General features: G+C 41.3%; 1 protein-coding gene across 1 annotated transcript; it reads left to right on the top strand.

The window, feature by feature from the left end:
- Window positions 1–27,676, top strand: BEND4 (BEN domain containing 4; the record flags this gene model as incomplete). The annotated part of the gene is given in 6 exon segments (XM_083861595.1): window positions 1–352; window positions 8,631–9,197; window positions 20,571–20,718; window position 20,720; window positions 24,001–24,241; window positions 27,459–27,676. Coding segments are annotated over 6 exon segments (1,527 nt in total).

Below are 27,676 nucleotides of genomic sequence, written 5' to 3'. Positions count from 1 at the left end.
ATGGAGGAGGAGATGCAGCCGGCGGAGGAGGGGCCCAGCGCCCCCAAAATCTACAAGCAGCGGGGTCCCTACAGCGTCCTGAAGACGTTCCCCGGGAAGCGGGCGGCGCTGGCCAGGCGCTACGAGAGACCCACCATGGTGGAGGTGCCCCGCGGGCGCGGAGCGGGGCAGCCCTTCCCGCCCGAGCCGCTGCCCTTCGCGCCGCACGGCGCCTTCCCCAGCGGGCCCGCCCGCCCCGGCGCTGCCCCCGGCGCTGCCCAGGGCCACCCCCGCCCGCCGCCGCCCGCCCCGAGCTCCTCGGGCCGCTACGGCCCCTGCCCGGCGGCGGCGGGCGGCGCGGAGCTGAGCGCAGGTACCGCAACTCCTCTCTCTCCTCCGCGCAACTTCGCGGGGCACTTTGCGGCGGGCGGCAGCGGGACGGGGCCGCGGGCTCCCCCCGCCCACACGCTCCCCTCTCCGGCCGGCCGGCCAAGGGCGCGACGCCCCGGGTCCCCCCGCTCGGGTCCGGCCGTGCCCGGGGCTGGGGGCGGGCGGGGACCGGGCGGGCGGCGGGGCCGTCCGGGGTCGGGCATCGCCGAAGTTCCCGCGGCGGCGGGCAGGGGGTGGCGGCGGCGGGGGCTGTGCGGGGAGCCGCGCAGGACTTGGCCGGGCAGGGGCAGGCGGCCGGTGCGCACCTGCGGGAGGGACGGAGGGAGGGAGGGAGAGAGGGAGCTGCTGCTGCCGCCGGCGGGGCGGGGGCGGGCGGGGGAGCCCGGGCCGGCCGCTCAGCCCCGCTCCGCTCAGCCCCCCTCCGCTCAGCCCCCCTTCGCTCAGCCCCGCTCCGCTCAGCCCCGCTCCGCTCCGCTCCGCCGGGGAGGGCGGCAGGCTGGGCCGGGTACCGGAGGAGCTGCTGGTAATGGAGAGGCTGCTAATAGAGAGGTGGTGATTTTAACGGAAAGAAAATAGATCGGCTGCTTGCCTGCACCGTTTTCATAAGATGCAGTGACAAACAGGAGATCAAATTTATTTTTTTTTTCTTTAAAGGTGTAAGATACTGAGATGCTGAACGCATATCTTTGCTCTGGTGATGGCTTGGAGTTAAAAACCATGTAGATCTTGATATGCAACCTAAATTTGGCACCAGGAAATGGGAAATTGCATCTTTAAGCAGAGTACAATCAAAAATGAATTACAATAAATCCTATATAATTGCATAGGTCATTCTCTTTAATGAGATTTTATTAACCTGACTGTCAAGCTTTTGAGTCAGGCAGATATTTTATCTTCTTCAACTGATAAAAGTGTCAGCTATAAACCACCATATAAATATTCATAAATCTACACATCTGTGGCAGCCTATCAGCATCATTCTTTTGGACATTAAAAGCATTCTAATTACTTTCTGTCTAGCAGAGCTGAAATGCTGCCTGTTATAGTATGTGCTTGGCAGGCATGATTGCTTTTGTTTGCCATCACAAATAGCAGCATCCTATTTTATATACTGATGGTCCAGAATATATTCAGGGTTTGACTGAACAGGATGAATATTATGAGGCACCATCTGGTTTTGATAACATCGGGTATATTAACTCATCTGTTAATTTTTGACACATCATTGATTTATTTATTTAGAAAAATTGGATCCTGTTTTGGTATGTTGCTGTTTGCCTTTGTAACAAATGTGATGACATTTTCTTACTAAACAGGGAGATACGCTAGTTAATAGGATATATGGCTATGTTTTAATGCCTGTTTTTGCTCAGAAGCAGCCTTGTGCTGGATGAATTTAGCATGTCTTGTTACAAATAATTCAAGTACTTTACCAGAAAAGTTTAACACTTGAATAGATTAGCCAGAGAATTCACATCTCTGGGGCATAGTTCTTTGATCTGTGGCAGAAGGTCATCTTTCTTCATGAAATTTCTTCTTATATGAAATGCCTACATGGTTGTATTTAAGTATTCTTTGTGGCCCACAATCAAAACACTGATGATAAATGTGACACCTGCATTTCTTTACAGAAGCAGATGACGCCATGGAAAACATTCAGCTGTCTGGTAGATGATACATGAGGCCATATTCACAGCAAAGCCCTCTGGGCTTTGATGAGCAGAAGTTTGGACTTCGTTTTTCCTGAGTACATTGCGCTCACCAGGCGCTAGAGCAGGCTTCAGAGCTTGTCCTTGATTTAGTTCTATGCTAAAGAGATAGTGAAGGAACTGCCACTCATGCACCAAAGTTCTTTGAAGTCCCTGTCCCTTTAACTGCACATTCAGGCTTTAGTTTGGGTGCCTAGAGAAACAGAATGGGAGAAAACAATCCAGAAACTTGCTACAATGTGTACAAGTGGTATTTTGCACAAGTTGTTACCAGAGGCTGAGAGTTGTTACCGGAGGTGGCCCATGAGGTGAGTAAGGGGACTGGAGCACCTCCCTGTGAAGACAGGCTGAGAAAGTGGAGGCTGTTCAGCCTGGATCAGAGAAGGCTGCATGGAGACCTCATAGCAGCCTGCCAGTATCTTAGGAGGGCCCACAAGGAAGCTGTAGAGGGACTCTTCAAGAGGAACTGAAGCAACAGGACAAAGAGTAATGGGTTCAAACTAAAAGATGGGAAATTTAGGTTAGATACGCAGAAAAGAGATTTTACTGTGAGGCTGATGAGGACTGGAACAGGTTGGCCAGAGAAGCTGTGCATGCCCCATGTGGCAGTGTTTAACGTTAAGTTGGATGGATCTTTGAGTAACCTGGTCTAGTGGAAGATACCTCTGCCCACAGCAAGGAGTTTGGAACCAGATGAACTTTAGGGTCCGTTTCAACCCAAAACGTTCTGTGATTCGATAAAGCAATAAGAAAGGTTTAGATCTCCTGGGTATCCTAATCCCAGAGGCAGGAATGCTTTGCTGAGCTATGTGCCCATCCTTCCTGCTTGGTGATGGAGTAACACCATGCACCTTGTTCTTGGGTGCTGTAGCACCACTGAGATGAGCAGGAAGCTGGTTGGGACCCCAGCGCTCTATGTATGTGAAGAAAGCCCATTGTCCAGAGCTGAACTAATGTGTGAGCCAATTTAATAGCACAGGCTGCCTCTGGGGAAGCAGAGTTGGGGTTTTGCCCCTGGAGAGTGAGAGCATTTGCATGCTCTCCATGCCCAGTCATCCTGTACTTTGGCCAGCACCTGTGGGATCTCTGGGCTCCCCACACTATCAAGGGGAACAGACCCAGAACACCTCTTAGCCAGAGGTTCATCTCAAGTGGTGGGTGTTGTAGGGAGGGATGGATCATCCCCTTAGTGGGTGTCCAGCTGCATGTGCATTTGCCACAAGGCAGTCATCATCCATGATGTGTACAGTTTTCCCACTTAGTTTATCCTCAGCACTTGACAGGCGCTTACTTAAATAAAGAAGTGGAGTGTTGTAGGGCAGTTTTGTAGGGGTACCCAACTCCCAAGTTCAGTTTCAGAGATACCTCTCTTTTTGCTGATATCTTTTCAGTTATGCAGGCAACAGTGAGCAAATAGCTGGTAAAACACCACTCCTGGGATGCCTAACTCTGCCAGCAACTTAAACACGCAATGCAGTTGATTCTTAGACTTCAGGTATGACATTTCCGGCCCCTTGGGATTCACAGCTCCAAGTTTGCTTTTGAAAGTGAGCACCTCAAACACAGTCATGACTGAAGATGCTTCCATATTTTTGCAGCTTTTTCTAATGGTTAGAACTCTTCCCAAGAGTAACCAGATTTTCCCTCAGTTGCTCTCTAAAAGACCACTCTCTCCTCCAGACTCCAGCAGAATTGCAGGAAGAGGGGCTAGGGAAAGAAGGAAAAGCAGGAATTCTCTATCCAGTGCCTTGGTGAAGAAAAATCTAGCTTGAGATCCCATCATGTGGGGAAAGTCCTGTATGAGAAATGTCATCTTACAATGTGAAATGTGAAGCTGCACTGCAACACAATCCTTCTGTCTCCTCTAGAGGTTACTCTGGCTGCTGTTGCTGCTTTGAGCCTCACAGATGGATTCATTCAAAGCACCAGCAGATACCCATTTTCTTCTGTCAAACAGCAATTCTTTGTTAATCTTTCCAGATTATTTTCCTGGTATGAAAATAATGTGTATCTCTGTCTTTGGTAATATGTGCATTGAACAGTACCATAATCCACCAAAGAAAGTCCTTTTCCTTAGGAAAGCATGATGTAGACCCTACAGTGCAGCTTTAAATTTAGAGTGGGCTTTCATGGAAAGCAGAGGAAGAAGACCAGAGCTGGTAACACCTGTTAGCAGTGCCAAAAACATGGCATCTTTAAAATGACCATTTAATAAAGCTCTATTATGCCCAGACAGAAAAACAGTTTGTTCCGTGAACAGCAAAGGTGAAGATCAGTGTTTTAACCTTACCTTACCTTAGAAATGGTGAGCTCTCTTCTGGAAGTAGATCTCTCAGATGAGTACTGAAATGGCTAGACACTTGTAGTCTTAATCCACTCGACTGTCTCCATGATCTTCATGCAAAATGTCCCAGAAAACATTGTAGTCATAGGAGGTGTCAAATGCTCTCAATTTTGTGACCTAAGCACAGATATTTACAGCAGTGGTTAGTCGTATTTAAAAATGTAATGACAAAGTCTCTATGCTTGGATAAAGGCCAGTTTGAGGGGTACAAGGCTGCTGCCCCAGGATCTCAATTAATAAAAATATTGTGATAAACAAATCAAGAAATATAAATAATCAGGTGAGAGGGCTGAGTCACTGCAAGGTGAAGAGTGAGATGATTGAAATTGCTAAGGAACCTGAACGTCACAATCTTGCTGAAAATTAAATACCAATGAATACATTCCCTGCAGGGAAGTATGGTATTCAGACCCACTCAATACTTACAGAGATGATTTTTTAAACCAGCTGCCCAAGAATACAAAGGAAACTATGGAAAAGCCACAACCTGAATCCAGAGCCACTGAGACCCAAGACAATGCTTATTAACAAAGCTGTCTGATCTAAGTATTGAAAAGATCCTTAGGTGGGGGAAAAGCTGAAGCTATACCTGCCAAAATTTCCAGACATCTTTTCTGCTGCATTAGTGTAAGTTATCCGATTCAGTTTCAGACGTTCGCTCATACTAAACGCTGTTTGCAGTCTGCCAGTTGAATAGCCAAGAACCTCCCCTAGTCCAGCATCAATGAGAAAAAGATGTAAAGATGAATGCTGTGTCTGGGAGTTGGTACCTGATTTGCCATATGATAGTATCTTCTGGTTGCTTACAGTCTCAAGCAATCTAGTTAGGAATACTTATGTTTTTAGCAATTTAATCCTGTTCTTTTAGCACTTTTCTGGGTCTTATCCAGCAAGTCCACCTCCAGGCAAACGTCTAGTTAAAGCCGATAGAAGTTCTGTAAGACTAAAGACTCTGGGGTCTGAGACATTAGAATTACATGGTTGGTGAGCAAGGTAATAAGGAAAAGGAATATCACAATAAGACTTTAATAAACTGCTTATACTGTTTTAGTCCAGTGCAGTGATTTCAATAGAATCCTACTTTCATAGAAAATACATACATTATATTAAATCAATTAAGAATCATAGATTGGTGTTTATTCAGTAGTAATCACATAAAAACAACTTTTTGTCATTTCTTAAGTGATTAGACATTGCACAGTGCTTGCATTTCTAATTATAGTCAGTCTGTAAAAGCTGAAATCCCAATTTCTACAATATATGCTAAATGGGCAACATTAGTTTTTTGTTTTTTCTCCATCATAAGAAATAACTGTAGTTATCATTCTCATTTAGGGTTGTTCAGACTGTGGGTGTGTGCACCATTAGTGTAGAAGTCTCTTCAAAGCAAAATCTACTTCAGTACAGAGACAGAGATTTCCAGAATATGTGCTGAGAGCATCCCTCACTATTGCTGTCTAGCAGTACCCAGAAAAGCAGCATTTGTGCATCTCTGGGTTAGCCTTTTAAACGAGCCCTGCTTTGTCATGGCTCACTTTCATGTCTTTGAGTATGGGTTGAAGTTAAGAAAAAAACCAATAATTGCTGTTACTGTGTCTTTGTAGTAGATCTGATACTGAAGATTAAATCAATAATGTAATTTCTGTATAAAATTTCAGTTAAATTTTAAACCATTATCCCAGTGAATGTGCCTAATGCATTGAATTTTAAAACAAAACTAATAATTAATTTAATCTTTACTGATGTTAATGTGTATTTTGGTATTCTTCAAAACTAGTAATTTGAATGTCAGGTTACTTTTTGCTGTTTTTAGAATAAATCATAATATTAGAGTAACATCTTCTATAATAGTCTAATCCCTTTTCAGTTGTTTCATTCATATCTTGTCCCCATGCAACAAGGATATGCAAAGAATACGTAACTGTTTTGTGAACAGGGACAATAATGATTAAAATACAAACAGTATAGATGACTTCAGGTCTGGAATCAGATTATAGGATTAAAATGAATGAAAAAACCATTCTGTAGTAGGATTGCAGAGTTACAGTCAATATCATCCTGTAATAATTTTAAAGGGGAAATGTGGAAAGAAACAAGGCAAAGGAAGTACATCTTGGGCTTGTTAGTGATGCTTGAATTTCCTGATTTCCTTTTGGTTTATCAGGTTTCAGCTGGAAAGCTGCCATGTCACCAGGATTCTCTTCTTTTAATTCATATTACATCTGCTGTGTGGTTTTGCAGTTGCAGTGATTGTAAGGGTTAAAGACAGCTGGCCTCAGGTTAGTGTAGAAAAAGAGAAGGAGAGGCAGTGGGTAATGGATGCTAGAGCCCCTGGCACCTAATTGGCACCCACCTGCAAAGGGGGCACAGTGCATTTCTGCCCTTTGGAGTTTGTGGTGTGGACAGAGAGCGTTGCATAATGCTTTGCATCAGAGATGTCTGGGAGAAATCTGCCCTCATAGTCCGAACTCGTCTACAGGAGTCTGATATGCTCATAAACACAGGAGGCTGATGGCAAGGATGCTTGAAGCGGTCTCAGGGCCACTCCAGTCCTTCCCACAGAGTCCCTGGGCAATCCCTGCATGGCCCCAGGCAGCCTGATGACCCAGCACTGGGCTTGGGCTTGCTCTGCCCACCTCAGGGTCCTGTTTTTTCAGTTAAGTCCTCAGGAGATTACATCCTTGCATTTTTTGTGCTGGGGCGGTTTCCTCAGCTGCATTCAAGACTGAAAGTATTTGTATGCTGCTTCAGCCCTGCCCTCTTTGCAGAGATCTGGAGGATGGTACAAATGCAAATTAATGTTGTTTCAAATATTCTTCAAGCCAGCTTTACTAACCTCAGTGTAAAGTAGATTTTCCACCGAACAGTGTATCTTCTGGATTTTGAAGAAGTGCTGTGAAAAGTGCTACCTCCTAAAGGCCTGAATTTTGAACATTTCTGTTCTTTATGTATTATGTGTGATGAGTGTGATGAGTCTACTGATGAAGTTACGGTAAATGAGGGTCTGGGGTGCTTAGTCTCATGTATCTGTAGCAGGTTGCCTTTTCTAAAGTAAATGAGTTTGTCACTTTCTAAAAGTCAAGCCTGCCTGAGAAGTGCTCTCCAAAATTGGCAGCACTTTACCCACCAGCCTTTTTTTCTTATGCAAAATGTTAGTTACATCTGTTTAGATACCTAGAGGAACTTAGTTTTGAATGAAGTAAAAAAGAAAAAAAATTAAAGGCACTATTTTTACTGGGAAGCCTAACACGTTGTATCATAAATATCTTTGTCATTTTCTATCTGGGTCTAGGAAGTATATAGCAGCTTGAACTACACATTGCAGAAATGAACCATCCTACTCTGTAGGTTTAGCTTGTAGCTGCTATTGCTCCCTGAGACATGACACCTCCTGTCATGAGAGGCAAAGCTGACTAGGTGCAGCACGGCATCCCTATCCTACTTCCAGAGCTGAGCTGCTGTCTCCAGAAACTGCTGCACAACCCTATGTAGAGTTTCCTGATTGTATGCACAGCATCTTGAAGAACTCCACTCTCCACTGTGCCACACTGGCCTGCCCGCACACCTGTAGGATGCCTTTGGTTTATTTAGGAAGAGAGGTTTGTGCTTATCACTCTGAGTAGTTCCTGGACCTATCTGAAACCTAGAGCAAAAGGAACAGAAGCAAAGTCCACAGAACTGAGGGTCAGTTGTGTGGAGTGTCCTGTGCCCAATGTTAAACAAGTGTATCAAAGACAAAAAGGAGAAAAAACAAAGCTTGGAAGATTTGTTGGAGAGGAACTGGGCACAGGACAAAGATATAGTGCAAAGTCCTACAAATATGTACAGATAATGCCCTCCAGCAGCTTGAAATAGGCTTTCAGGGCAGAAGTTACTTGAACTTGTAGCAAATTGAATGCAATTTGTATTTTCTTCCCCATTTTCCTGACTTAATCCCTCTGAAAGAAGATGTCAGTAAGCAGTGTCTATCATCACAATGCATTTCTGATTAACAGCAAGGGCAGAAGGGCACTCTCAAAATAGAAACAGAGTCAGGATTGTTTTAAATCAGAGTGTCGCTGAAGTATTAAAGCAGAAGCCATCATTTTAATATGTTCAGAAATAAAATGCATGCTACTGAAAACAGTTGTGTACATTCATCTAGCTGCTACTGCCTGGCATAACCTTTTGCATTAGTTTTCTGTGATTCATCTTTTCTTTTGTTGCAGAGAGTCGAATGATTCTGGATGCCTTTGCTCAACAATGCAGCCGGGTTCTAAGTCTCTTAAATTGTGGTGGAAAACTACTGGACAACAATCACTCTCAGTCCATGATTTCTTGTATAAAGCAGGAAAACCCAAATTATAGTGAAAGACAAGAGCAATGTCAGCTCGGGAAAATGGTCCATAGTCAGACGTCAGACATTTTAGACATAGAGATGCAGTATATGCAAAAGAAACAACAAACCTCAGCCTTTCTGAGAGTTTTTACTGATTCCCTTCAGAACTATTTGCTTTCTGGGAGCTTCCCTTCTCAGAACACCTCATCAGTAAATGATTTTAGCCATTTGGCAGATGTGGATCCACTTTCAGCCTCTCCAGTACACACTTTAGGTGGATGGACATCTCCAGCAACGTCAGAATCTCATGGTCATCCATCATCTTCTACACTTCCAGAGGAGGAAGAAGAGGAAGAGGAAGAAGGTTACTGCCCTCGGTGTCAAGAGCTAGAGCAGGAGGTAATTTCATTGCAACAAGAAAATGAAGAGCTTCGTAGAAAGTTGGAGAGCATTCCAGGTAAATAATCTGACATGTAATGTTGCCATTGAGTGATAAAAATAGTGTGGGTAATAGTTTATTTGTGAAGTTCTAGTAATTTTTAAAGGTTGCAATCATAGTACTCAAACACCGGAATTTGTCTCCAGCCAAAATTCCCATAGCTGTGCCCAGTGGAAAATTACCTGCAGATATTCATCTCTATGAATATTGAGTCCTACTCTAGTAAGGTGTGTTCAGGTGGGGATGTATTTGTAATCCCAAATCCCAAATATCAGGTGGTTTGTCATAGTAGTTTCCAACATATGCTTTCATAACTCTTTATATATATTGTTCTTTAAGTGACATTGCAGCATATAAACCTAATTCTCTTTTGGGGCACCTTTTTTTGATTACTTAAGGAGACTATTCAAAGTTATATCCATGGTTTTACCTGAAATAATTTTGTCTTTTACCTTGAACAGTTTCTCTTAAATTGCTGCTAGCTTAGTGAGAAGATTTAATATATCTCCTCCCATTCATCTTCAAATAAATCTGGGAAAGGGAAAAGAGGAAAAAAAAAAAAAAGCCAAACAACAACTTTTCCAGTTCAGCAATACCTAGAAGGCACTGGGAGAGAGAAAGAAATGAAATAGAAACCCCTTCTATGAAAGGCTTCTCTTGCTCTTTAAACCTAGTACTTCTCACCATTCAGGTGAGCCCAAGATACTTGAAGCATGGTATGGGATAAGAACAAAATATCTTGGACCCATATTTTCTAAACTTTCAGCAAAGGGAAAAATACACCTCAAATAGTAATACAAAAGACAAATTGGAATTTAGCAAAGAAAGAAGCATAGAACATGCTTTTTGACATGTATAAACGCTAGGGAATTGCACCTTTTTTACCTGAATTTGAAGTGCATAGGGTAGATCCATGAAAAGTTAATTAAACTGATCTCTGAATGGCAGAAAAGCATGTATACTGCAGCATGAGCTGCAAGAGAGAAAATACTTCAAAGATGCTAACTATGCAGAAAGGATAGTTGGCAGTAACCAACTGCTGCCCCAACATGTAAAGGCAATTGCAAAATCTGAGCAAAATGCAAGCAGTAGTCTTCATAATCCTTCCCCCCAGCTATCAGTGATGTACTATGCATTATTTATATCACATCATGTTTTTCTTTTGTGCATTGGTCCATAGGGATACTGGTAAATCCCATAGCAGCATTGCTCAGTGCAAAGAAAACCCAAAACTGAGAGTAACTCCCTCACCCCTCCCAAAAATGTAGAGGTACCATAACTCATTCACTCTCACTGGTTTCAGCAGTGGTTAGTACACCATCTGGTACTGCATGACAAAGGAAATTGTGTATACTTCAACTCCTGTTGAGTCCTACCTTTAGGTGTGTAAGACCAGAAATGTAGGGCCTGTAATCTGACTGACAGCTTTCATTCAGTCACCTGTACTGAACACAGTAATTTTTTTTGCTTTGACTGATGCATAACTTGTGTTTGACTCAAGTAGTATCTCAGAAGGCTTTCAGTCTCTAGTAAGCAATGGCTGTATCTCTTACCTGACACTTGGTTCCAGTGCTTAATTACACTGGTGAAAATGCATGCCTTGTTCCCTGCCTGACTACCCGAAATCAGCTTTTAGCCATTGACTTTTATGCTTTGCTCCACTAAATGAAGTGCTCTATAGGTCTTGGTACTTCTTCTGATTGAAGGTACTTACAGACTGAAATCTGACTTAATTTCCATTTTAAATAAACAAAGTGAATAGTACTGTTTGAAACTCCTCAAATTACTTGAATCCTTCTTTGCAGTTTTCTTTCTCCCCTTCTGCTAATTTCTTTAAAATCTGGGCACTGGAAATGCATGCAGTATGTTCCTATGAGACTGATCAAAGGTGGATAGATTCTTTGCTTGCACCCATGGTTTCCCTGGTGGATTGTGCAGCTGAGTTTCTCATTCTGTGCACATTTCTTGCTAGAAGCACACACTTTGTATTTGTCTGTGTTCATATACTAAGTGTTCCAGATTGCTCTGACTGTCCCACTTGGCCACTGTTTGCTGATTTGTCAATTTCCATATCATCCAGAATTTTTCTAATTGTTTTTGAATCAACTTTGTGATACTGGTTAGAAATGTTGAATAGTATTGAAGGTATTGTTAGGCCTTTGGGCCTTTCTAGAAACATGTCAATGATGATTCCTGCAATATTTGAGATGTCAGTAGCAGGTTCCTAATATATATATGGTCTAGTCTGCTGGTGTTGAGTGTTGCTATTTTGCAATCAGCTAACTCATGGTAGTAAGTTAAGTGCCCTTCAGGAGTCTAGGGATCTTATATTGTTCAGCCCAATGTTTTCAAGCGACTCTATATACTTATCAAAGAATGACAATCAGGTTAGTCTGGCAAGACCTAATCTCCATAAGACAATTTTGACTGGAATTAATTGTATTCATATTCTTTAGTTCTTTGTCATTTGAATCCTGCTGTATTTTGCCTGTATTTTGCTAGGATTAATGCTGGGTTAAGGAGCAAGTATTTACCTGGGTCATCATACTTACCCTTCATCTCCCTTTAAAAGTGATAAACATGCATAATCATAGTCCTTTTAAATGCCCCAGGAGTCATGAAACTCCTTGTTAACAGTGTATCAAAGAAAGTAGACAAACATGAGAAATGTGCAAGGAGGTAGGACTTCATCTGACAACATAAAATCATCATCAGGCACATCTGCTGCTTTCTGGTGATGTATCCAAATAGATCTGAAGTGACCCATGTATTTGCAAAAGTGTTAAGAGCCACAGAAGTTCCCTCAGATTTTGCTACATGGTAGGACAGATATCCTTAGGCAGTTACACAGCCACCACTGTGCAAAGTTAATCAAAAATCAACTAAAGGCAATGTCTAATTATTTTTGTCTCTAGCATTCATTTTGCTTCTGTGAGCTTCTCCTACCAAAAAAGCCAGCAGAAAATTTTCTGTGACTTGAAATGCCCAGCTCTGTATGTAAACAGGAGCTTGTTCTCTGAGCCTTTTTGGGTTTTTGCCCATCAAAACGTTGCATGCCTTAGAAGGGAGACAGAAAGCCCTCTGCAGAGTATCGGTGTTGTCTGCCACCATCTATCACATCAGAGTAATCTAAGTGAACCAACTTTCTTCCCTGCCTGTTCATCCACCTCATGTGTGCCATCCAGTGGGCCAGGGGAGGCCATGAGTGTGGTGGAGAGGCAGCCAAGGCGGCAGCTAGATGAGCATGAAGGTTGCCACACTGTCTCCATCGACCCACTGAAAGAGCAGGATTGTTTTCACATGGTGGTTTCTCTTCTCATCCTTGGGGAGCCGGTCCAGAGCTGCTGGGTGAGGCTGGCAGGGCACCCTGTGGGACGGTGGCAGTGTGCACCATGCCCTCTCCACAGGCACTGTGCTTCCCACTAGCAGCTCTCCTAGCAGAATATAAAAGCAGCAACCCCTCCCTTCTGCTGTATAATATGAATCATTTTATCCTTCTTCTGAAATACTTTGCATTTCTTTTTTTTACTTTCCATATGCAAAAGCCCTTTTAAAATCCATGAGAGTTTACGATCTAAAAATAGTTGCCGCTATACATCTCTGCCTCTAGCTTTGCAAAGCAAGGCTCACAAAGAGACTACCACGAAAAAGAGTGTTTTCTCAGCAGATGTAAAGGCTATGACATTTTTCTTTCTTAACAAATATTACAGAAGACATATCCTCCTGTAGCTTTTGGACACAGAAAATAAGATTTTTCAGTTTTCAGGACTCTGCCCTGTTGCTGTGGAAGCCCTTCAGTTCTGTAGGATCTTTTTGCCTGTAGCCTAGCATCAGTCTTTGGCAGATCACCACTGGAGAGAAACAATTACATGGATAAAATATCCTGTATATTTTGGTTGCTGGATGGGTAGATTTTTTTTCTCAAAAAAAACCCATTTGATTTTACTGAAACAATGCTTAAATTTGTGTGAAATCTTAATTGTCCCAGCTGTAGAATAAATGAAGAAAAATTTGTACATCAGTGCTTGGGGTTTAAAGCAGTGCCGCTTCTTTCAACTTGTCCAGTTTCCCCTTTTTTTTTTTTTTTTTTTTTTTTTTTTTTTTTTTTTTTTTTTTTTTTTTAATTTTTTTTGCAAAATATTAACTAATTTTCAGTTTTCAATTCAACTGAACAGAAGAGAAACATTTTCATTCAGTGTGTTATCTTGTCTTCTTTTGAAAAAGAATTAAAGTTTAGGTAATTCCTGGAAGAAGTTTGGCAGACTTATCACTGGCTCTTTAGGTTTTGAGATCATTAAGAACAAAACGAAGTAATCCATCCATATGAGGAGAAAAGCATCTCCTAGCTTCTTTCCTCTGTGTAGAAATTACTGTGGCTGTGATACTTTCCCAGTAGTGATTTTAAAAATATATTTGTGGAGCTGCATACAAGACGTGGATTTTAAGCATGAGGATATTCACCAATTCTTCATTATTATCAGCGTGATCTTCTGACACCTTTTTACCTGAAAGGGAATAAATATTTCCAGGTGATTAAAGCAAAGGTCTATAATCACAAGTTAGAGTTTGCCTCCTGGTGCTCCCAGCTTTGCTGCATGGTTTTGGATAAACCAGTCTGAAAGTAATGGAAAGGTATAAATTAGTAAGTAAATGAAGCAGTGTGTGATAAATACAATGATTATTCTTACTTTGTTAGCCCAACAACAAAAAATACTCCAGAAAATAGCAGAGGGATGGGGAAGGAAAACTACCTCAAATGCTGAGTCTTGGTCATCTCTAGGGACTGCATTCATGGTGGCTGGAAGTAGCCAAAGCAAAGTGGGATCAGCAGGTAGAGTTCATTTCATTATAATTGAAAAGTCAGACAAGTTTTCCAGGAGGTTTTCTATGCCCAAAGCTTGACTCTTCTTCCTGACTATTGGATGATCTAATAAAAGATATTACTTTTCCCTACAAATCCTGTCTCTTTTATACTTTCAGAGCCTCATGTTTCCAAAGAGCCTACCACAGCCACAGTATAGATAAAGCAGCCATCAAGGGTTATGATGAACACTTTTTCATGTCCTTTTTTTTGTCCTTTTTATTGATGTTCACATTTAACCACTTCTTTGGTTTCCCTTGATGTTCTGGATGTTTTGGTCTGATCTGTGGCCTCATTCTGCTGTTCGGTTTCAAAGTGTGAAGTTACTGTGGGAAGAGAGAGCCTTGAGCATGGTCACCCAGTGTTTGGCACAAGAACTCCTTTGAATTTGTAGCACAGCTTTGCTTGCTGCTGGGGGTGACAGCTTACTTTGCTAAACCAACCTGAGTACAAAAACTTACTGAAACATGTAATTACAGCAGACCAGGGCTTGCTTCATCTGTTTTCTCTGCATTTCTGGATACAAACCCACAAGAATTTGGGAGAGCATGTTTCTCAGCCTACTTGGGAAAACAGCTGGTGGGAGTTTTGTGGGGAGCTGCAGTTCAGCCTGTCAAGGATGAACTCCCAGGTCTCAACTTTGGTTTGGCCTTTGCAAGTAAACATTTGATTTTTCGTGACACAAACTGATTTCCCTTCTCACAGGGGTCTTCTCGGTTTCCCTGCTAGTTAACAGCAGTAGAAATGTGTAGGAGAGGGGTTTACAGAGGATGTCCCTTCCAAAAGCAAGACTTCACTGCTGAACAGGATCACAAGAAGAGGCTCCTTCTAATGAGTAGAAGGAAAGTGAGAGAGCACAGAAAAAAATAAAAGCCACAGGAGCATGTGGCAGCATCACTTAAATGAGATGCACAGCTGCCTTGTTTTATCTCTTTTAATCTGTTGTTTATGCAGAGGTGTACATCCCAGGGGCGTATGGGAGGGAAACATTCGTTTTTCTGGAAGAAATCTATTGCAAAAGAAAATTAAAAGTGCAATGGCTTTTCAGATGCAGATTTATAGAAATTAAATTATTTGCCTGGAAAACACAGCTGAGAGGGATTTTTAAAGTAAATGGGATATTTGCTTGAATTTTTCTCCCTTCCCTGTTTTTGGCTGGCATGTAGGTCAGTTTAGGAAATCCTTAACCACCCTCCTGCATATAATGTCGATTCTTTTGATTTCTGCTGTATCCTTTCACTACAAATGGATGCTGGTTTTATTTTACCATCCAGTCACACATATCCATATTTGTTGGCTCTTGGGCTCTGAGATCAGTTCCTCCACAGATCCTAACCCCCACCTCTCCTTGCCCCTTGCTGTTTTTCCAGCTCATCACACCCCAAACAACTTGCCTTCGAGGACCATCCATGCAGCTTTTGCTGCCTTTCAGCTGACTATTGAAATAAATGACCATATGAGCTAAAATAATCCTAGCTGTGCACACTTGTCCAAATCTCAGGCAGCAAAGGCATCTCCATTAATGTTATAAGAAATTCACACAGCCCTGTGGTTCGTCAGCACGTTCCTTATCATTTGTTACATCTTTTTGACAGTCGAGCATCAATTTAGAAATGCCCTGCAATGAACTCTGAGAGAAGCCTTCCTCAAGGTCAAGTGAAGGAGGACACAGAGCAGTGCTGAGCCAGTCTGAGCTAACAGCTGCTGGCCTGAGCAGGGTGGATGTAGATGTACACCCTGCTCAATTCTCCTCCTCACTGGTGAGTCAGAGGTAAATGGTCTTGAGTGCTCAGGGATTCATCTTCTGAGGAGCACCAGGAGGAATACTAGCCAGTGGCAGCCGCAGAGCACAAAATCTTATTAATGAACAGAATAACCAGATTTTTTATTGTCTGTTTATGGGGCTGAGGCTACATGTAGCCAAACTGGAAGTGAGCCATCCCTTCTCACTGGATGATGCTGCAGGAGATGTTGGAGATACACTTTATTTACCTTGGAGATGTGCCTTATGTATATCAAGCCCAAGCATTTCTTCACAGTGCTGTGCTTTGGCAGTATAAACAGTGGTGGAACGTTTTACCCTAGAGGTTGCATTTTTGGGAAGATAAATGAGAGTTCACATTTTGACAGATACCAATGTAAGTGACTGTGTCCCAGTAACATCTATAATGAGCAAAAAACCCAGCTCAAATCAATAATAGAGATGCTCTTGGCTCTTCATAAAAATTTGGAAACAATTATTAGAGACAAAGGTTTAAAAAGAAAAAAAAAAAAACTAGAGTGGGTGATAATTGGGAAACATTAAAAACATGTTACTGAAGGCCCCAAAAGACTATTTAGGAGAAAAAGTTTAATGTTGGCTACAAAACCAACCAGTTTAGAGTGAAAGGAAAAGAACAGTTAGAAACATAACAAATAGATTAGAGGGGAAGTTAATGGTGATGCGTAAAAAGCAGAAGTTTGGATCAGTGGCAAATTAATAATTTAAATTAAATCTGGAGCATTCTCTAGAGAAGGCTTCCTCTCTCTGGCACAATAAAGGAAAAATGATATCCTAGTAACAGTATTGGACCATAATCAGATGGAAATATATTTTATCAGTAATATGGAACTGCTCATTGAGTATTTCTCTTCTGGTACTTGTGAAGAGTAACATGATGCAGTCACACTAATATAATGATGATGGTAAGCCTGTAGAAACATTTTCCATTTCCGTTGTAACTCTGGGTGTTGTCACACATTCATCAGCAGCTTCATGTGGAACTGCAGCCTCAGCTGCCTGTCCCAACTGCCTCCCCGTGCTGAGACAGCTGAAGAGCAGTAGCTGCTTGGGCACTCCAGCTTTTCATCCCTAAATGCACATCAACTTTTTACCAAAGGCACTAGGCAGCTGCTACCAAACTATCATGTTTTCAAAACCATGAAGTTTGGACAACTCGCTTCAGGAGCTAAACCAAACATGAAAAAGACAACTCTGACCGTAATTTTTTCTGTATGTTTTGTAATATTTTGTAAGATCTTTTATTCAGAAGACTGAAAGGTGGAAATAGTATTAGATTTCTTTTTTTTTAAAGGGCATGAGATGTCCTGGGTGATGGTAGTTTCATTGGCCTGATACTGAGCCCAGACAAACTAATTGCACAGCTGATGCCAGCTTCAATTAATAGAGTGCTAAACCAGAATAATGGCATTAGTACCAGGCAACATCTTGCCAAATTATGGTTTTGATGAGATGAAAAGTTTGGTTGATGAGTATTGTAGATATTCAGGGTGTCATATAAGATTATATTACAAAACATGATTTAAAAATACAAATATATTTGAGAAATTCGGGAGAACTGCCATGATGCAGTTGAATTTCTGGAGGGATTTTTCTGTTCACAGCCCATGTTTTTAATACTTTAATCCATGAGGGAAAGCATACAGTCATTGCTTACAGCTTGCAAGCGGGGCAGAGGTAGCTGTGAGAGAGGAAGATGAGAGGCAGCAGACCTGGCCAATCTCTGTGTATTGGGGCACAGAGAACATCACTCTGCTTGGTTTCAGCCCCTGGGAAATGTGCCCTGAGAAAGGCTTTTGGAAGACATGGTGACTTTTTGCCTGGATATTGATGCACAGCATGGCCAAAAGACCCAGGGCCTCCAGCTGTACTGACATGTAAGTAGGTGTAGGGATTCTGCTATGAAAGGTCATTGTTGGGTTTAGCAAAGAGAAGAGGGAGAAATTACTTTACCACTAAGTATGTAACAAGTAACAGACATTTTTCAGTTCTTTTCCAAAAATTTTGTAAGCACCCATTTGAAGGAAAACAAAATACAGACTCAAAATAAGGTTTATGTTCCTGTCGGTAGAGACTGCATCACTGGGAGATGACTACTTGAGTTCTACTGTGTTTTACTCACTGATGCTGTCTGTTGCCAGGAGGATTTAGTCCAGGGAGTCACTGTGCTGTGTGGCAGCTCAGTCTCAGAGATCATAGCCTGGGCTTTGTCATTGGCCCAGTGCATGACCACCACAGTCACTGTTCAATTATTTATTAGAAATTAGGATTCTCTGCAGAGAAAGCTGTGGCAGGCTGTGCTGAATAAGCACTTGTTACAACATACAGATACCTAGAATAACAACAAAGTCTTAAACTTGGATCAATAACAGCAAATACCTGCCACCTCCTACATGTGTCCTGGTTAACATCTTAGCCAGACCAGCCTTCCTGGCACACCAGGTTCCCTGTAGGCCTTCCTTCTCCTGGCCCTTTAGCTGCTACAAAGACCTTGCCCTTTCATTCTCTGCAGGCCGGGCTACTTTGTCATCTCCAGTGTCTTTTCTGGCACTGGCACTTTCAGAAAGTAAAAGCTATGGAAACTTCTTTCCTAATGGGCGTGAAAATTACTGCCTCCTCACAGGCTTTCTACTAAATCATTGAGTGTTATCTCAATGATGTTGGTATCTCTCCCACTCTCCCACAGTAAAAACAAATCCCTGTTGGTGATGTCCTGATAGTGGATACCTGCACAAGCATGCAGAGTACTAGCCCTTGGGCTATGACCTCGTTTACCCTGTAGAGACCACATCAAAGATAAAACAAAATAAATAACCTAGTAGACTTAAATGATTATTTGTCTTCCCAACTGGGACCTCCAGGCTCTTACAATGGTACATTTCCTGAAGGGTTTGGAGGAAACAGTTCTCAGCAAAGAGAATATCTGCAGAGCTATAAGAGGGACGCAGCAGCAAAACCAAAGCTTTGACTCTCCACCGCATGCTGCCTTCTTTGAAGTTTCTTCTAGGCTTCAGTTAATATGGCAGCCCAAGAAGTCTGGATTTGCAAGTAGCACCTGGTGTTTGAAAGGCTAAGATTATTTGTACCAACAGCAAACTGCGCTGTGTCATGGCTTTAAAGTCAGAAGTGATCAGCACCCTCCAGTCGCTACAATGATAAAAAAATCATACAGTGTTGTGCTCAAAACATTTCTGCTTTTATGAGGTTAGAAGTTTTTATAAGCTTCAGCTAGCTTTTAGGACTTTCATGTTTCTCACTGGTAATGAGAAGGCATTTTATCAGCAGCACAGAGTAAAAGTAGAGCTGTACTTCATCTGCTGGGGACACAACAGGTTAAGTAATTTCCTGTTGTCTGCTGCTTGAGCCCCTTCCCTTGGAAGAACATAGGTAAACATATCCTTGGATAGCCTGCAGTGAGATTACTTACTGTGTGAAAAAACAGAAGCAAGAGTAAATACAATGATGAGTTGTCTTTATATAGAAGTCAATGTGGGGTGCAATAACACAGGAATTTATTCATCATATCAGGCACTTTGCATGGCCTTTGTATGCAGACATGTTGGATGTTGGATGTAGCTCCTCTTATCCCACAGTAAAGGGTCTGTTTTGCACAGAGTAATTTTGTTCTGCACCCTGGCTGCCTAGACAGGGGTATAGTAGCTGTGTGGTGTGAATGCCAAGGAAAGAGGGCAAAATACTCATAAATCCTACCTTCGGACATTCTCAGGTATTTCAGTCCTTGCTTTCAGATTGCCAGCTTAAGATAAAACCCAAAACACCACATTTTTTCAGGTGTAAAGAAATAATAAGATGCTAAGAAATAGTAATAAAAAAATGAATGCAAATATTTCTTCTGGGTTTTGAGTTGAAGCTATGATTAAATCTGAATACTTTACAAAAACAACCCATACAAGATGTGAGAGTCATAAGGCACTTTAAAAACTATGCTTATTTAGTCTTACACAAGTCAGTTGTAATGTTGGATTAATATCTGCTTAATTCTCCTATGGTGTTTCAGGCTCAGGAGAAAAGAGCTGTATTTCAAAAATATTCCAGAGTTAATCAGGGATGTGGCAGCATCTGCTTAAGAGAGACCCATAATTGAATCATCCCTAATTAACCTATCACCTCAACAGAAGGGAATAGAATGTTGGTACCACTACTGAAATGGATGAGAGTGATGGGAATGGAAAGGGGGGAGGACGGGGGTGAAGAGAAATAAAGCAATTTGCCTAACACCTAGTTTTATAACAAATTTGGGAGGAGGGAGGGAGTAGAAATTAAAGTATACGAGTCATTGAATGTCTTTAGGATATTTAATCAGACTGTAGTTTGAAAAACATTTGAGCATATTTACATGTTAATCAATGCATTATTTAGGTCCAATAAATGTTTTCTCCTTTGTATGGTTTGGGATTTTTACAGTATTTACAGATTGTTTATTCTTATTATCATTAGTGCTGACCTAATTTGTATTCGTAGTAATTATAATTTCAAACTCAGGAAAAAACCCTTTGAAAACCAGTGGGCAGAAAATAAAAGTACATTCAGAGATCTCAGTATAGGGAATACAGTACTTGTACATTTATTAAATGAAATATCTGCACAAATCAAAATCAGAAGTATTTCCTATTTGAAATAAATCTCACAGACATAGAAAAAATACTAAGGAACACTGCTTGATTTAATATTGCTGTTCTATTTTGTGCTTTATAGCTAATATACAGTAATTGCAATTTGTTTCATGCAGTGCCCTGCCAGACGGTTTTAGATTATTTGAAGACCGTTCTTCAGCATCATAACCAGCTCATGGTACCACAGCCAACAGACCATCCAACTGAGGTAGTGTACAGTGAAAACAAGCTACATCTCTTTATGCTTGATAATTCATTACAAGCATGTAGGCAAATAAATCAGTAGGCATTTAGTAGTAAAAAATAGGTTTAAAAGTGTCATTCTTAAGTACAGTAATCCCCTAAATGGAGAAAACACATCATTAGTATAATCTAGAATGATTTTACTGAGTGTGCTTGCTTTGCTTTGGGTAGTTTTTCTCCTCTCTTTCTTCATAAACACCGTATTTGTGGGTAGAATTCAGGCTAGGGCTAGCCTGGTGACAGCTGTAGCTGGGTGACTGAGAGTGGCCGCACATGGCATGCAGCAGTTCAGGGTGTGTATCACTTTGCTCCTCCATTCAGTTTTATCCTGTGCTAATTGATATGTACATATTTATGTTGACCACTAGCTGTTATCATTGAAGTATATTCCAAGGATTCATTTTCCTTTTTTTAATGCTCTCTTGCTTAACTAAAATTTTCAAGTGCTGTAAAAACTGAGGCTGTTCTGTAATGTCTCACAAGGAACAGCTTGTCATAGTGTGACAGAATTTTTTATTCAGTTAAACACATAGATATTAAACTTTTATTCATAAATTTAAACATGTACAAATACATGTAGAGATCGTTCGTATTTTGGTTCTTCCTTCAGAGTCTGCTTATTTCATTTCTGGGAGGTTTTATGTTTGTTTTAGTTTAATGACTGCTGGACACACCAAACCACATAATACATTTACTGAGAATGTTTTGCCCAGAAGTGCTTTACTTTCAGAGGAAGCAATGAAAGTGTATCTGTAGCAGGAATCCAGTAATTGTTTAACAGAGTAGCATAACACTATATCGTGCCTTGGAGAAGAATGAGGAAAAATATCCACCGTTTCAGGGGGAACAAGAGAGAAGTGTTATAAAATTGAGGCTGAGGAGTTGCGCAAAATTTATTACCCTCTGCTCAGTTAACAGCAATGTGAGCTCTCATCTTTAGCTGTTGAGCCTTTCTGCACCCTATTTTTATCAATGTTATATATATATAAACACAGAATAGCTTCTAGGATAGCTTGCTGCTTAGCAAATCCACACATGAGCATCTGTCCTTAAGGAACACGAGCAAGCCTGGAGCCTTACCCTGTACCATTATGGGCTTGGGCTATTGCATAAGCCAGGCCTGATAGGGCTTGAAAGCAAGGCAGCACCTACAGTTACCTGCAGCTCATACTTTACAAGTGTATCAGTAAGAACAATGGTCATTGCTTCACTAAATGTTGGTGGGGGTTTTTTGTTTGTTTGTTTTTGGTTTTTTGTTGTTTTTTTTTTTTAAACAGGAAAAGAATAGGTTTCAGAAATCTAATGTAGGAAAACAACTTATTTTATATAAAAGGGATGTGAAGCTAGCTGCTGAAAAAAAAATTAAGTATCAGCATGAGGATCACATGGTCCTTTGTACTGATATAGTGGAGCAAGCCAAGAGACTACTCATGTCAGCTACCCCTGGGCCAGAGTGGTCACAATTACTTCAGCATTAAGAGTATATTACCTCCAAAGAGCTTTCCATGCTGCCCCTCTGCTCTTCTTCCTTCCCCAGCTCCTTAACAGTGTTGGAAGATGACAAGGAGCTGGACTGGATGGATTGTAATGTTCTTCCTTGGCAGAGCTCTTTAGACTTATTACTGGCTTCCCTGGGGTTCATATACTGGGCAAAAGCTAAAGCAGCTGCCTGTGTCATGAATGGAGGGGCAAGAATTGACTCTGACCTGTTGGCACTGATGTGAGGAGATAATGAAGTGCAGAGAAAGCCCCAAATTATAACAGGGCTGGACCATTGGTGAAGGGTTTTTCCTGTAACCTAGCAGTTACAAGCTTTAATTTACAGTGACAGGGGAGTGAGTGAAGTGTTGAGGTGTTTGGGAGGGAATGGCCCCTCAGACAGACAAAGCCCATCTCTTCCCTTACATTTTGGCTTCCTTTGCAGCATTTTGGGTTTATCCATAGCTGTCTTTGCCAGCAGCTTGCAGCACAGTAAGCAAGTAGCAGACAGTCACACAAGCTGAGCTCCCAGTGATGCTAAGCCCACTGGGAGGTGGTGTGACTCTAGATCATACAGATTATCTAATGATAATCTCAGCACAGTCTTCACTGAATTCAATCTTCCATATATTTATCAAACTTGCAAAAAAATTAAAAGCAAATACCTGAGGAAAAACTTCAAAGATGCTCCTAAGCTGTCTCTCAAGATGCTATAATAAATATATGAAAGAAGGCAAGTGTAGTCCTTAAAATAGTTTTCAGATATCAAAGGCCTGGAAGTGAAAACGTTGCAGCAGTTGCCCAAAAGTGTGACATGTGGCTGAGCACCTCGCTGAGCATCAGACCTGTGTTTCTCTAGCTCACTGCAAGCTCCTGTCACACTTGAGGACTACGCAGAGTTCACTAACTGGGCTTCTAGACTTATGTGTTTTGAGAAAGAGGTGCAGCTGTAATAATGAATGAGTCTCTAGGAGGGTGTGGTTTGGGTTTTTATTGTGTACTTCAATTATTTCAAGTATATTAACAGTACCATCTCACATTAATTGGGTAATTCTGAGCTATAGCATTTTATGGGCAACAAGAATTAAATACAATTTGGGTACAATTGGCTTAAGAGGGCTTATAATGTGTGTGGATTACAGGAATCCCCATAATTAGTCCCACAGCATTCATTTAATGTTGGAATATTGAAGCACACAAATTATGAAGGTTAAAAGCAAAATTTCTTTCCAGCTGACACAGTGGAGTTTCTTTAAAGCTATAATTTGAGTTAATACAGCATTCATTAATAATAATGAAGCTTTTAGTTTTCATAGTTCCTTTATTTATTTTCTTTACATTTTTCACAGTAACATAATTGCTGTCAAGTTTCAGGTGTGTTCTACAGAAGTAATAAATTTATTATAAAAATAGACCAAAAGAGTCACCTCTGAAGGAAAGTATCAGCTGTGATGAAGTGATCCATTTGATCACACTCTTCAAAGACCCTTTTTATGCATTTTACTATATTAAGAAGAAACATTACACTTAAATAGTATGCCCAGTTGCTGATTCTTAACTCTTTTTAAGCCACTTGGGAAAGTGGAAATTATCAATAGCTTCACCTCTCAAAACATACTTATTGTACCTCACCCAATCTGAGTTCTAGAAAATGGAAATATAATTTTAGAAGTACTCATTCTCCGTAAGAGCAATTACATGTTCACTTTGGGTTGTGTTTCACTGTCAGTATTGTGGAGAGTTAAAAACATATCTTTTATTGCAACTGACATCTTCACTTATTTGCCTTGTAAGATAAGCAACAGAAATATTTCACTTTTTCAGGGGAGTAAGCAGTTGCTGAACAACTACCCTGTCTACATCACTAGTAAACAGTGGGATGAGGCTGTAAATTCTTCCAAGAAAGATGGACGACGGCTCCTTCGCTATCTCATCAGATTTGTTTTCACAACCGATGAGCTTAAGTACTCATGCGGCCTTGGGAAAAGGAAAAGGTCAGTGCAGTCAGGAGAGACAGGTCCTGAAAGACGTCCTCTGGATCCAGTTAAAGTAACATGTCTCAGAGGTACTGCATCTTTTCGCTCAGTGTCCACCATATGTGATCTCATTTCACCACATTGGCTCTGGCTCAGTAGAAGCATTTGGCTGACAGTTGCAGAACTAGAAGGGGTTTCACAGGCAGGTGACAAGCACCCAGAAATCCTCCACTTCCTTTTCATACATACATACAAGTATGTATGTATGTATAATATATGTGTTTGGGGTGTTTTTGATGGGAAAAAACAAGGCCTCTTATTTAAGAGAGGAGACAAATGCAAGGGTACATGACACTAACACACTTTAAAAAGCAGTGAAGCAAAACCAGACAATGCTGATTACACTCCTTTATAATAAACTCAGGTCATTTGTTAACACTGATACACAGCAAAACTAATCAAAGGAATACTTACAGTCTGATGTCTAGTAAGGATATGATGCACAAGAACACAGTGCATCATTGACGTTAGAAGCTGAGTTTCAGAGTAGGTTTGGAAACATCTTCTAGGGTCAAGAACACCTGCAGGTTAATTACCTATACAGTGTACACAAGCACATTGTCAAGAATTTAACTTATTTTTGGCATACTGATGCAACATTGCCTGAAAATATTAGGGAACAATTTTCCCCTGTGTTTAGCCTGGAAAGGCAGTGGAATTTTGCAAGCATTTCACCATGTCAGAACATGAGGATATTGCACAGAAAGGGTACAGATTGAGAAGAATGTTGTGTGGTTTGGCTTCCCAAAATTGTTTGAAAAGGCTGGTAGCAAGCTTTATAATAAAACATACCAAACAGGAATTTTTAAAGCTGAAGTAAAAACATGCTTTTAGTATCAACATCTGCATTGTATAAATGTGTATGCTTATTATTTCTTTAATTAACTCATAGTTAACTTTATAGTATTTTTTGAGCAGATACATGAAATTTTGGTTGAATTAACCTCAAGAATGTTTTGCTAATCAATGCAATGTAAAAAGCTATATTGTGGTCAGGCAGTGATAAAAATATCTTCACTCATTCAACTGGAGACCAAAGTGGCTATACACATTAGACATATGGGCCTCTTCCCATTTAGGGTAGAAGAATCCAACAAGGCTAAGTAGGTAAGACTTGTGGTTAGGGTACATTGATGTAACCAGGTAATGAACTCAAATTTTATATACAGACAAATTAGGCAAACAAGCTCTTTTTGTACTACAAAATAATCTTTTGACCTGCTGTATGAGACTCTGCTAGAATATCAGAGCTAAATGAAGGGCAAGTCCATGACACACCATGCAGCAGAGGTCTAGAGAAAGATTCAGGGGCCCAGAAGTTATCCAGGAAAATGAAGGCTGGATACAAGAACTTTAGCATTTACTAAGTTACTTTAAGTATCATCTAACAATGTACTCACAAACTCAGTGTTAATACCCTTTTCTTCCCCTTTCTCCCACCTGCCTCCCAAGACTAATAGTAAATTCACCTGTACATGGAATTTTGCATGTAGCCACTCTCTTTTCTGAGGTCCTGGACACACAGAATATGGGGAGCGCTCCTTGGGAGAAAGAGAAGGGGTAGTTTCTTTAATTTTCAGAAGCTTGAAGAGGAAGCCAAAACATGCAGTATGTAATGACCAGCTAAGAAAGCAGAGTAGACAGCTCTCTCTTTGAGCTTTCGTGCGTGGGTGGGAACATGACAACTTTCTCCAGCACTGAGAGTTGGCCACTAGCTCCTACTCATTTACAAGCCAAGGTAACAAGTGTCTGGCTAATTCTCAACCCAGCTAATTATGCCTTTCCACGCTAGCAGGGAGTGCAAATTGGTTCTCTGTCTGCACTCAGAGTTTAAATATATATAAACATTTTTAATATATTCCTACAACTGACTGGTGTCTGGAACCAGTTTTAAAACATTCTGGCATGCTTAAATTATAGCATTACTTCTTTATGTGGTAACCATTTCTCTGAGAAAAGGACGAGTCTGTGGGGGCACATGTGAACGTAACTAGGTAGGAATTACTGTTGCCTGTGTGGATTTCCAGGGAAATGAATTTGAAACAGAGATTGCTATCACTTTTGCAGACACACTGCTGCAGGAGCTATGCAAAAATCACATCCTAATTGTCCAACAGATGAGATACCTTGCAGGCACAGGAACTCATGTAAAAGCACAGTATTCCCTGTCTGGAGATGTGGTGACAGTAATGAAGTTACCTTACACCACTTATTGTGCTGTTGGCTTGTCAACAGTAGAAAACGGAATTTAAAAATATCCTGGGACACACAATGCTGCATGAGGGAATAACAAATGTTACAGAATAAATAAGCAGCTCAGTTTCTATATGAGGTACAGCATGTCCAATATCTCTAATAAGATGCCCTTACATTTAAAATCATATTTGGATGTTTCAAAGTTCAAATACACCTATTTGAGCTATGTCTAGCAGTTACAACTCCAGAATTGACAGGGCACCTTCTGCAAATCTAGCATATCGCATGTCAAAGAATCTGAAAAATAAATTATAAAAAATGTAATCATCACATACAAATAGCTGTATGTGGAAGCAGCAGCTATTTAAATAGCTAAAATACATGCAGTACAATTCATTTTCTCCTGCATTGAAAACTACTGCAAGGCTCCTCAAATCAGCCCTCTGATCTCATTTAGCTATTTCTAAGGCCAAATTAGTCTCTGAAAAAATAGGTGTAAAATACAGGGAGATGAAAATAGCAGAACTTAAAAGAAAGATATCCCAAACAGACAGGAGCACCAAACTGAAATCATGGCAGTGACATTTTCCTGCAGGCTGGAGGCTCCTGCAGGTTGCAGATGCTGAAAAAGCCAGCAGAGGGAGGTCAGAAAGATCCAACAGCAATCACCTTGAGGTGTAGCTACCAACAGGTTTCTAGTGAAATATGTCCTGGCTCATGTTAACTTCCACACGTGTTGCACATGCTGAATCACTGCCTCCACTTCAGATTAGTTCTTTGTATTTCCACAAGAAGGGATTTTATATCCAGGTCCCATGAGTCACCTAGGTAGCTCAGGTGTAACAACATACACTGCATGTGGAAAAACACACTTGTGCAGAAATAAAGTAGGTCCAAGTGGCATTATCATGGCATCCCCCATAAGGCTTTACTTCTGCTTAAGTAGAGCAGCAATACCTCCTTTCTTATTTCCCATGAGCTTTTGACACCTGGGCAGTACCAGATGCCGCAAAGACAAGTTGCTTTTTATCCTTGCATGTTTCCCTGCAGAGTTCATTAGGATGCACTGCACCTCCAACCCCGACTGGTGGATGCCCTCTGAGGAGCAGATAAACAAGGTGTTCAGCGACGCGGTGGGACACGCGCGCCAGGGCCGCGCCGTCGGGACCTTCCTGCACAACGGCAACTCCTACTACGAGGGGACTGACCACCCAGGGTCACAGGATGAAGTCTTCAACAGAGGTATGCAAGATGGATCTGGAGATTGA

This window comes from Zosterops lateralis (genome assembly GCF_965231275.1).
Source record: "Zosterops lateralis genome assembly, chromosome: 5".
Classification (NCBI taxonomy): domain Eukaryota; kingdom Metazoa; phylum Chordata; class Aves; order Passeriformes; family Zosteropidae; genus Zosterops; species Zosterops lateralis.
This window is presented reverse-complemented; position numbering and strand designations above follow the sequence as displayed.